The sequence below is a fragment of the Camellia sinensis genome, chromosome 1 (genome assembly GCF_055761805.1).
Source record: "Camellia sinensis isolate YWXY chromosome 1, ASM5576180v1, whole genome shotgun sequence".
Taxonomy (NCBI): domain Eukaryota; kingdom Viridiplantae; phylum Streptophyta; class Magnoliopsida; order Ericales; family Theaceae; genus Camellia; species Camellia sinensis.
Window position 1 is genome coordinate 13,345,847 of NC_138961.1, and position 10,563 is coordinate 13,356,409.

The 10,563-nt window shown below is 33.4% G+C and overlaps 1 protein-coding gene across 1 annotated transcript; it reads right to left on the bottom strand.

Moving 5' to 3' along the window:
* Positions 1-7,316: 7,316 nt before the first annotated feature.
* LOC114310062 (transcription repressor OFP13) lies at positions 7,317-8,671 on the bottom strand. Its single transcript, XM_028255974.2, has one exon. It carries the CDS (start codon positions 8,151-8,153, stop codon positions 7,401-7,403), a length of 753 nt encoding a protein of 250 aa, XP_028111775.2. The 5' UTR covers positions 8,154-8,671; the 3' UTR covers positions 7,317-7,400.
* Between the last annotated feature and the right edge of the window lie 1,892 nt (positions 8,672-10,563).

Genomic DNA, 10,563 nt, shown 5'->3' on the forward strand with positions numbered 1-10,563 from the left:
AGTAATTAAGAATGCTAATTAAGTGAATAAAATAAATTACGGGATTATTATGTAAATTGCATGAGGTTTGGCTTTCTATCTGTCACTTGTAGAAATACCTGTTTAGAATTCCGCTTTGATATGAAAATTGAAAGCCTTATCGGCATCCGAAACCGAAATTGACTACACCAATGTTTTATTTGGAATTTTTAGAATCATTTGGCAAATTTTATTAAAAATTGATTCAGTCTGATTCGTTAAGTTGCGTTTGGCTAGCTTAATAATCCAATTAATGCATTTTTGACATCATAGCTTTATATATGGGTCTTAAACTCCTTTTGAGCTTATTTCTTTTACCCCTTAGGCCTTGTTTGGCAATCGAACTTTGTAGCAAAAAAGTCAAAAAGTTACTAAATTAACCAAAAAGCCAACAACCCATACCAAAAAGTCAAAGATTCTCATTTCTCTCTACTTTTTGCACATCTTTTCGTAAAAAATCAAAAAGTCATCTCAAATATACTAGTTTTTTTTAGCTCATATTTTAGCCAAATAGCCAAAAAGTTACTAAATTAGCCTGTTCCCAAACGAGACCTTAGTGCAAAAATTTGAGAATACATTCTAGAGTGAGAGTGAGACTCCATTTTAGAGAGAGAGAGAGTGTGGATTCAAGGAAGAAGTGAAGAATTTTGCTAGAGTAGCTCAAGTTTGACAAGGATCTTGTGTAATTAAGGGCTTTTGGTGAGCATCTAACCCATAATTCATGAAGAAGTTGTGTTATAAAGATGCATTCATGGAGTTGTTAGGATCATTTGCATGTAATTTACATATGGTTGTGAAGAGGATGGAGGATTTGACTATACTTCCACTTGCATGTGTATATATATGTAGAGGTTGTCATTTGAGTTTGATTTTGAGCATCTAACTTATTTTGGGAGTTATTTGGTGCATGCATGTTAGAATCACCATGTTTAATCATTGAAATTCATGTTTTGAATTACATGCATGGAGTTGATAAGCTCAAATTTACTAATTTCATGAGTTTTGGAGAAAAGAATTGTGTGTTCTACATGCATGAAAGTTTTGCTTCTAATTTTGGTAAATTCATGGGTTTTGACTAAAAAGAATTGATGAAAATCATACATTCATGTTTATGAATAAGTTTTGCAAGTTTATGAACAAGCCATGCACGAATTTGCCATTGAAATTGCTTTTGGAGCTTAAAACCCTGTTCTGGAAAACCTAGATTTTTGAAGGCCGCTCGGGCGGGGGATTTGTCGCTCGAGCGGACATTTCGTGCATCCAGTACTTTTGTCGAATTTTACAGTCCGCTCGAGCGGGGAAGTTCACGCTTGAGCGGAGCTCCATTGTCTGCATTCCCACTCAAGTGGGGAAAGCCATGCTCGAGCATAGACCTCATTTTCAGAAATTTTGCCTAAGTGTTCCACGGCGTGTTTTGGCATCCTCATTGCATCTTAGGCATTCCTAAGCCTTAATTAAGCCATAGTAATGAGGTTATGGATTAGAAACATACTAAGAAAAGAATGTACTAAGTTCTGAGGCTGCAAGGGTGTGTGTGTGTTAAGTAATGTGTTAAGAATGATCATGAATCAACGTAATAAAAGCTAAGCCGTATTGGCCACATGAATGTGTAATGATAAGATACGATTGTGTTATGTGCCTTTGTGTTTGTAGGTCAACGTCCGAGAGTTGATTGACCGCTTACTGGAACCACTGTGAGTAACGTTATCGTAAAGATACGTTTATATGAATTATGTTCCAAATGAAATGTGATAAGCTATGATTTCTGAAATGATATATGTTTTCGTGAACGAATATTTCATGTTTGAAATCTATTATGGCATCCATAGATAGTCCCAAGTCATGGGGGATGGCATGAAAATGCGGGTCCATGACATATAAGTAATTACGAGATCTCGTTAGTCACTTCATTGTGGTGATATGTGTTTAATCAGTATCCGGAACCGATTACTCTAGTTGGAAGACGTTCTGTGATGTGTTCTATGTGATGTACCATTATTATGCTCTGATATGAGAATGATTATGCACTGATCTGTTTTCCGCTTATGATATGTTCGGATTTCGTTCACTAACCCCTTCACCTTAATGTTATTCACTGGGTTTTAGCTCACTGTATGTATATATATGTATATAGGTGAACATTCTGGAGTTCAAGCCCGAAGGCTTTTGCCTGGTGCTGTGTTTCTGTTGTCAACCAACCACTGCGCCTCACGTGGAGGTTCCTGAAGTGTCCTATGTTCAGTCCTTTGGGTTCTGTATATGTATAAGACTTGATTTGATGTTGTTAGCTGTACTTAAAATACTGTAATGTGTGTGGGTATAACGTATGGTTGACTATAGAATATGTATATAAAGTTTTAATTATTTTGTTTCATATAAGTCAGCACAGCTCATTGGACAATTATATTTATGTATTTGCTTCCGCTAGCCCCTTAATTTTGTTAATCTGTTCAGAGGCCTTCGGTAATCCAAGGATTACTGGCCAATTACGATGCTAAACCTATAGGGGTGGGTTTGGGTCATGACACACATATCCCTCCATGTCTTCCATTAAGTCATTTGTTCATCATATTCTTTAGATGTGCTTTAACTTCTTCCACCTTGTCTTCTATGTTCCACCGTGCAAAACCACTAATTTTGTAACTTCTTTTCACTCCTGATTGATTAAGAAAGTGTCACGTGTCTTACAATAATAATAATATTACTATTTATGGTGTCAACAATTACAAAGTGGAATAACCAACAATACAAAGTGACATCCAACATGAATATCTCCAATATTAACTTAGTAACTTTTTTTTTTCTATTACTTTTTTTTTTATTTTTTTTTCTTTTTACAAATCTTTTTAGGAAAATTTAACCATAAATTCTATATGAGAGAATGCTGATTCATTTAGTCATTTTCTTATGAACCAATTAGTCATTTTTGTTTTAAAAAGTCATATTTATTTGATTTGGTGCCATTTGAGTTTAAGTAAATACCTTTTTGTGATTCATTTTTTCAATTTTCTAATTTATTTTTGGGATGTGAATGAAAATGTGATGTGTGAAAATTTCTTTTTGGAGAGATTGGTGGTTGAAGTGTTGGTTGTCGAGTGTGGAAATCTACATTTTTTGTTAGTGTGGTTTTCTAGTGTTATATTGGAATGTTACATTAGAATGTTACGTTTGAGAAAAATATATTAAGGAGTTTTTATGTGTTAGGCCATCTCCAACGGTGCATCAAACCCTGCATCAGATTTGAAATTTGATAAAAAACTCACTTTTTCTCACTCCAATGGTTTTACCAAATTGATATCAAAATGAGAATTCACCAAAAGTTTCACCAAAATGAGAATGCGCTGCGTCTTTCACCAAAATACTATTCATTACCGTTGTATTTTCACTACCAGATGACCAACCGGATGACCAACCGGACGACTAATTTTCGTAAAATTTTATATAGATTTTACACTGGGAGGTTGACTAACCGGACGACCCCGGGGTTAACCCCCCAGATGACCCTGACCCTTTGGTTGCATCAACTCTAAGGTACAACATCAGCCATGGATACAATTTTGAGGTTTGGAGTTTATGACTAAAAACCCAACTTCCAACACCCACTTTCTTCTCCCAAACAACCTCAAAATAAGAAATCCCACTAATCCCACCTTTAATATCAGAATCCAAATCATAGGTACCATGAAAACCCCAAATTATTGTACCATTACTTGATAAACTTGTGGGTTGATGATACAAGAGGGGTTGATTCATACACCCATCTCCGAAACACGAAAATCTTCCAGATTTAAAAGGGGGTACCTTCTTCCCATTCTCTGGACACAAACCAGACATTGTGTCATAGTTTCCATTTTTCAACATAATCATCCAAAATTGCCATGGTTATGAATTTGGGCTGTCCAAAACTTGGCATAAAGAACCCAGAGAAGAAGGTGATAAAGAAGATACACACAACAACCCTACCACACTAGCCATGAAAAATTGCACAAGCAATTGATTTCCCATTGCTGTTTCCAAGTAAGGGGCAGATATCAGATCAGATCAGAGAAGCTAATTCATCAGATCCCTTCTCCTCAAAATTGGATAGCAGCATCAAGATAGAATGCAAATCAAATGTTACACTCAGTTCACAACTTAGCAATGTTTACTAACAAATAAAAGGTTTTGACATGAGTAATCAGGAGGGGGGAAAAAAAAAAATTCATAAGCCTTATCGGTCGACCGGTCGATTGACCCGCCGGTCGACCAACCGGACGACCTCTTTCCTTTTGGTGCACACCGTTGGAGCTAGCCGTATCAGATTGAGAAAATCAGCTATTTTTTACTCAAATTTGATGAAAAAAGTAATGAACCATTGGAGATATGATTGGAGTGTTATGTTTGAAAAAAATATACTAAGAAATTTATTTTGAAATGTTATACTGTTACGTTTGAGAAAAATACACTAAGGAGTTTTTTAGTGTGTTATAGTGAAGTGTTATGTTTTTTGAGTGTTATATTAGAGTGTTGCATTTGAAAAAAGTACACTAATTTTTTTTTTTTTTTTTTGAAATGTTACGTCTAGTAATTTTAATATTATGAAAAACTCATATTTATCTCTCAACACATAACATAGGCGTATTTGTACTTAACTCTTTATATAATTCACACTACAATGAAACTTTTGAATCCATAAATAAAATAAAAAATAAAAAAATAAACAATTTATAAAATTGATATTTGAAATTTATTGATTCTTCTCCATCTTTTCACCAAACACAAGTGATTGGCGATTAGCTAGAGGTAAAATCTAAAGAGTGGGCTCCATGCTCTGTTTGATAATTCAATTTACAATTTCAATTCTTGCAGAGTTTCTTTTTATAGACACTTGTGTCAATAACCCAACATTGTTACCACTTCATGAAGTTTTGTGTAGTACACAATTATATCTTATCATAAAATTGTTCCACTGCATGTGACAACAACAGTTTAAAAACTTGTGTATTTGAGAGAGAGCCTCCATGATTGTACCTCCAAATTGTGGTTCAAGCTCCCTAGCAATATATCAAACAAACAAACAACCTTGTTGGTTTAACATTGACAAAAGCCATTAGTCATCATAGGATGTTTACGGATTGATTTGATTCGATTTTAAGGTGAGTCAAGAACCAAAACTGCTTTCCATTGTTTTAAAAATTTAAGAACCAAAGAGAACCTTAAAACTTCTGAAAACAAACTGTGAATGCATCAACACTTACCAAACCAAACAGTTTCACCCCTTTTGAATTCCCCTATTGTGTCAATGTTTATGTCGACATTCATAATTGGTTCTTTGCTTGAAAATAATTATCAAAAAATAATAAAAATAAATAATATCTTGTCATATATTCTGGTAATATAAAACGGTTAAAAAAAAAACTTGCTATAGAAATGCATTTCTTGGATTTCTTCACACAAATTTTTGAGGAGATGAATCGTTGATGGAATAGAAATTGAATGAATTTGGTACAAGCGATGATACCAACCACTCCATGTGATCTGTTTCTAATTGTTTTCCATAATAAAAATAATTAAAAGTTCAAAAAAATCACTCGTTTTTATTTTTGTGTGAAAACTATTTCCAAAAATTTAAAACAATTTTTTGGTATTTTATAGAAAATGAGTTGTTTTTCAAATTTCTTACACATGTATGTAAAGGAAAATAAAAATGATGAGGATACCAAACATGTCAATTTTGCTTTATTTTCTCTTTCACATCATTTCTTGTCACATGAATTATGAATTTTCTTGTTTAAAACACAACCTGGCATTTCTTTGACTGAGAGCTACAGATCTCATCATGTATTTGATTTTGTTTCTTTTAGACATTTTGTGAAACTCAGATTTCATGTTTTTGAACTCACTGATTTTATGACAACTTTACTTAGAATATTATTGCATTGTCTTGTTTTGGGGATTGAATAAAAACTTTATTGCAATGATCACTGTGTCCCATAAATGTTGATACTAATTTCTGAGATACCTTTCCCAAATTATGCATATATAGGTACTGAAATATATATCATCAGTCAAAAAAATTTCACAAAAATACATTACCAAACATATACTAAAATGTAAACATCATTTTCATGAGTTTTTTTTTGGCTTTACTATAGCAATAAGATGATAAAGAGGAACTCTGATTGGCAATTATAGAAGTGGGGTTGGAATTATGAATATTGAAGGGAAAGGGGTGGTCCTACTACTGTCACTCCAAGATGGTCCTATTGTCACTCCAGCCTGTGCATTTCACATCCTTGTCTTCCCCTTTTCCCCCTCATAGCTGTTGTTTAAGTTACTAAACAAAATTAGTCAAGAGGTTGGGTGAGCTGTAAATACTTGAACTTGAGTTCGAATCTCCCAAGATGTTACTAGAGGTTTGTCCGATTCTTAATTTTAGGATTTCCAGTAATTAGTTATGGATTGTCTAAATATGAGATAATTCGAATCCAATTAGATTAGGCTGGACGGGCACGAAATATCCTGAATTATCAACCAAAAAGGAAATTTTTTTTTTACTAATTATAAGGTATGATTAAAACTCAACTTATAAATTTTTAAGTAGAGAGTTTTAAACTAAGGAGTTTGTACCTAAGTTATATGCATACATATATGTATTATTATATGTATCATGGGGATAACAAAAATTGATATAATATAAGGACAACATGGTTAATATGTTGATGAAGCACATTCTGTGGTGTTAATAAATGCCTTTGATTGTGATACATGCTTAAAAAGAACTCTGTTCACTTCCACTTCATATATTGCTTTTGACTTTGAATATTACCATTCAAGGCAAGACTCATCATCCTCAAAATATTACACTTAAAAAAAATAAAATAATAATAAATCATGAATATCCATACATATCAGCATATGTGCCTCCTATCCATATATACATGCCTGATCAATATTTTATATCATTTATTAATTAATATTCCTTATATTTTTTAAAAAAATATTAATAAAAGTAATGAACTTTACTCTCTAGACTAAAAAATAACTATCAAATTCATTATATTATTGGTTTCTTATCGATAATAAAATTTTGCTTTTATTGATTTAAAAAATAAAAAAAATTGAAGCACCGTATATATTGGTTGAGACACTCATCAATAACTTCACTTATGTGCGTATTAAAAAAAATAATCAGAAAATAAAACGTGAATTAAATTCGAACTTATTCTAATATGAGTTGTACCAAAAATAAATCTAATTTACAGACTTTAATTTTTTTTTGGACTCCATAGCATTGTTGTGTGTAGCAGAGAGAGATAGAGAGAGAATTGATCTAGTTTCAGTGTCATTTCTTTAACCTACTACTAATATACATTTGAAGAAAAAAAGATGTAATGAAGAAACTAAGACACAACCATCTTGTCTTCCTCTTCTTCCTCAACAATCTCCTTCTGCTGCATCAATGGAGGAGGAGGAGATAGAGATAGAGGTGATAATAATGAAGAAGGAGAAGAAAAACAAGAAGCAGCAGAAGAGAAAGTAGTAGTAGTAGTAGTAGTAGTAGAATCTTCACAACAAGAAGTAGAAGTAGTAGAAGAAGCCATTGCAACAAGCAAATCAACAAATGCACCAACAATAAACCCATGATTCACCTTCCCATTCACTCTCAAATACCACCCCAAAAGCTCTTCCAAACACTCCCAATCTTTCAACCCATGACTCTCCACCATCTCCTCCATAGACCTCTTGAAATCTTCATATGGGTCCTCCGATTCCATCGCCATTGCCACGCTCTCTTTGAACGGAAACTCACCGGACTTTTCCTCCGTCAAGATCGATCTCGTGTCGCCTGGCTCGAAAAACAGCCTCTCTGATTGGACTCCTCGTATGATCATCTCCGTTGACTCGCCTTTTATGTCCTCCGACTGGGTCGAGAAGCTCGCGGATTCTGATGAGTTGGTGAACCAGGAATCCAGTGGCGTTTCGACCCCGTCGGAGAGGTCGAAAAATACCGAGTTAACGGTCTTGAACATATCGTCGCCGGTGGCAGCGGCTCGGAAAGAGAGGGTTCTTGGCTGCGTGCACGATGCCCATTGCCATGGATGCCTTGCTTCCTTGTTCTTGAAGAGAGATGGGAACTTCATTTTCTTACCCATTTGAAAACGAGTTGTATATGATTCTCTGATAAGATTATGTGACTGAGCCCTGAAAGTTGAAACACTTAGTACTAGCTTTTCTAAATTAGTGGTGTGTGATTCTATAATCAAATTTCGTGTTGGCCGTTGAAAGTTGAAACACTAGTGTTGAGATCCACCACTAGCTCTTTGAAGGGTGAGTTTGGATGGGTGGATGAGCTTTAGGGTTAGTATTAATGGTGGTAAGAATGAAAAGGAGGTGGGGGGGAATATAAAGGAGAGAGGTGAGAGGGAAAGATAGGAAGGTGAAAACAAATAGACATTTTTTTGAACAAGTTGAGTTGTGTCTGATTGTGTGATCAGATGGTGTGTCTGAGCTAAAAGTTTTGTGTTGGAAAAGGTTACTAGCTCTTTAAAGGGTGTGATTGGATGCGTGGGTTGTGAGCTTTAGGGGTTAGCATTAATGGTGATGAGAAGGAAGAGGGAGGGGGATATAAAGGGGAGAGGTGACAGGGGAGGAGAGGGAAGGTGGAAAGGAAATGGGGCTGGTAGGACCTAGTCATGTGTGTATTAAATTGGGGGTTTGAAGAATTTATTAATATTTAATGAGTCCCTCAACTTCAACAGTACTATTTGTTAATCAGAATTCTATAATGTTGGAACAATATTTTATGTCCTCATACTGCTCTACATCTACATACGGCCCCCTATTTTGCTCTTATGTAAATCAGCTTCTAAAAATAAATTATTAATTAGAAGATAAGTAATAGGCAGTTTAGGCACTACCATTATTTTAATTATTATTATTATTATTATTTTTATCCTCATTTTACAAGTTAATAATTTTTTTAGACTAACGAGAATGTGTGTATTATTTACTGAGTTGATTGTTGAGGAAGTGAATTGTATTACGAGAATGATTTATATATATATATATATATATATATATATATATATATTTTAGAATATGAAAAATATTATATTAACAAAACAATAACAGTATATAAACAAGACTTCAAAGGTCATCCCAACTAAATAACAAAACAAAAAACAAACAACAAAAAATAAATCTATAAAAAAAAATAACTACGATTTAGGAAAAACTAGTGATCTGTCAAAAAATGTGGTCTGAAAAATAAGATCTGCTTAAAGCTCGCCGTTCCCGTCGACGTCGTTACTGTCCAACTCCCCCGCTGTTACTGTCGGAGAAGGAAGTACATCCACAATAATATGGAAGAAGACTTGATGTGTATATATATAATATGGAAAATGTTTGAGGGCCACAATTTTTGTGGCCACAATGGTTCAAAACTGTCAAAACGACGTCGTTTTGGATGTAAAACATGCCAAAACGACGTCGTTTTGACAGTTTGAAGCCATTGTGGCCACAAAAATTGTGACCCTCTAGCATTGTTGATATAATATATATTTGAGTTCTTAGTTCCAAGAATATATATCAGGCAGTAAAATATTAAAGAAAATGACATGAAATTGATGTTCTATTGAATGTCAAGGAATGGGGCAGAGAGAAATTACTGATGTTTATTGTCATTCAGCTTTAATAGCATTCAAGTGTTGATTGGGTGATCAAATTAGAAATTGTAAAGATTGACTATACAAAATATTGATATGAAAAAGAAGAAAAAAAACAACTTATTTGATAAATTATTTTTGAAAAGAGTCTAAGTTGTGGACTAGACCAACCCAGTTTAATTGATTGGTTCATGGATCTTATTTTAATAATTTGATTTGCTAATTTTTAAGTTTCATTGTATAGATCATTTATTAAAAAATAATCAAATTGTTCCAATAATGGTAATAATATGATTTTGTCATATTCATTTTCGAAAGGTAGAGTATAATTTTGAAAATAGAGCATACAACATCTATTTTTTGAAAAGAAGTATAATTATAATTATCACATCACATAATCTAATTTAATTTTTTTTAAATAATCCAAATATAAGAGTTAAAAAAAATTAATAGTTCAAATCAAATCATTGAAGTGAAGTCCATGTTGGGCCCTGAAGCTGACTTATTTTGAAATTTGTTTTATTTTTATTTTTTGTGTGTGAAAATTTTAAAATTATTTTTGCACAACAATAAAAATAATTAAAAATTAAAAATTGATACCAAGTTTTTACGATGCCATTTTTTTTTTATTGTCAGTGGAAAGCTTGGCTTATTATGGATGGCGTGCATAGGTTTGATAAGGATTTGTACAGCATTGACTGTATTTTTGGGGGTGTAATATTAAAAGAAAATTGGAAATTGAAAAGGACCCAATTGGTATTCTATGAAATTATTTTTGTGGGAAGAGGCAAGAATTATGGAGAGAGAGAGAAATTCCAGAAAAAAAAAGCAAAAACAGGCAAAAATCATGTGAATTATTAATGGAAGTAAAAGTTTGACACCCACACTTGCCCTTGCC

Excerpts from the sequence above, each read along its gene's own strand:
- LOC114310062 (XM_028255974.2), bottom strand. The coding sequence starts at position 8,153 with ATGGGTAAGAAAATGAAGTTCCCATCTCTCTTCAAGAACAAGGAAGCA.